General features: G+C 50.0%; 1 protein-coding gene across 1 annotated transcript in view; it reads right to left on the bottom strand.

The window, feature by feature from the left end:
• Positions 1–1,133, bottom strand: part of LOC118320793 (FH1/FH2 domain-containing protein 3-like) — a gene marked incomplete at both ends in the record, with an annotated part of 2,313 nt that extends 1,180 nt beyond the window's left edge. Inside the window, 3 exon segments of the mRNA XM_035651888.1 lie at positions 264–441; positions 663–855; positions 943–1,133. Of these exon segments, the coding sequence (XP_035507781.1) occupies positions 264–441; positions 663–855; positions 943–1,133 (562 nt within the window).
• Positions 1,134–1,234: the final 101 nt, after the last annotated feature.

Below are 1,234 nucleotides of genomic sequence, written 5' to 3'. Positions count from 1 at the left end.
ACTCACTGGACTCACTGGACTCAGGGTCTCAGGGTCTCAGGGTCTCAGCATCCACAGGAACCTTTCTGAACAATGAGCATCACGTCTGGGACATTTTCACCCAGCTGATGGTATTTTACTTTTCATGTTTCTGAACAAAATATAAATAAAGTTTGTGATTAAAATCTTTGTATCAAAGTGAGGACCGTTTCCTGGGCAACCTGGTGTGAAAGGTCATCATTAGAGTGAGTGAGGCGAACTGAGTGTGCTCAGAAGAGTCTTACTGCGGACGGCTCTGGAGCGTCTCAGTCCTCTCTGCTCGCCACTCAAGCTGTCGCTGCTGCTGATCAGCAGGTTCTTCATGTTCTCATGCTCCTCCTCCTGACCAGGCTCCGCCTCCGCCGCCATGGAGACTGGGGAGGAGCTGTCCTGGTGAGGCACCGCCCCCGAAAACTTCTCCGTCTGAGGAAGAGGAAGAAAAGATATTCGAATGTCTTCAGTCAGATGGAGTTTTAAAGGAGTTTCACATTGAACAACTTCATTTACAGATTTAATGTTTCATTTGAATATTCAACAAATCACAGTCCGTTCTGATTGATATATAATTATTAAGTTGTAGTATCAGACGCTGGTCCTGCTGGTGACTTCTGACCCCCCACCCGGAGGAGCAGGAGGAGGTTTACCTCGGTGATCATCTTGCCTCTGGTCTTGGTTCTCTCTCTGTGAGCGGCTCGTTTGCGTTTGAGGGTGAGGACTCGCTCTCTGGTGGTCCGATACTCGAGAGAGAACTCACTGATGATCCGACAGAAACTGGTGACTTTAATGTCCCGAACCGACGAGGACGGCTGACCCAGGAACAGCAGGAAGGAGTGGAACCTGCAGGAGGAGGAAGAGGAGGAGGTCAGTATGCACGTAATGTATATCTGTGTGTATATGTGTTTGTGTATCTGTGTGACCTCTGACCTGTTGATGACCCTCCTGTGGACCACCTTCAGGATGATGATCCTCTGCGTACAGTCCTTCAGGAAGTCCGTCATCTTGTTCTTCAGGACCGCTTTGGTCTCGTGTTTGGCCACCACCTTCAGGTTGTCCCATGATGCTTTGCAGCGTCTCTCCAGCTGGACCAGGTTCTCTGACAGCAGCTCAAAGTCCACCTGGAGAAAAACAAAGACTCTGGTCAACACCTGCTGCCTTCACAGCACAGCAGTGGGACGCAGGGTAGAGTACAGTAGAGAGCAGACAGGGTAGAGAGCAG

The sequence above is a fragment of the Morone saxatilis genome, unplaced genomic scaffold, assembly GCF_004916995.1.
Source record: "Morone saxatilis isolate NCDOM2014 unplaced genomic scaffold, NCSU_SB_2.0 Contig11, whole genome shotgun sequence".
Lineage (NCBI taxonomy): Eukaryota > Metazoa > Chordata > Actinopteri > Moronidae > Morone > Morone saxatilis.
The sequence above is the reverse complement of the archived record's forward strand: the minus strand, read 5'-3'. Positions and strand labels throughout refer to the sequence as shown.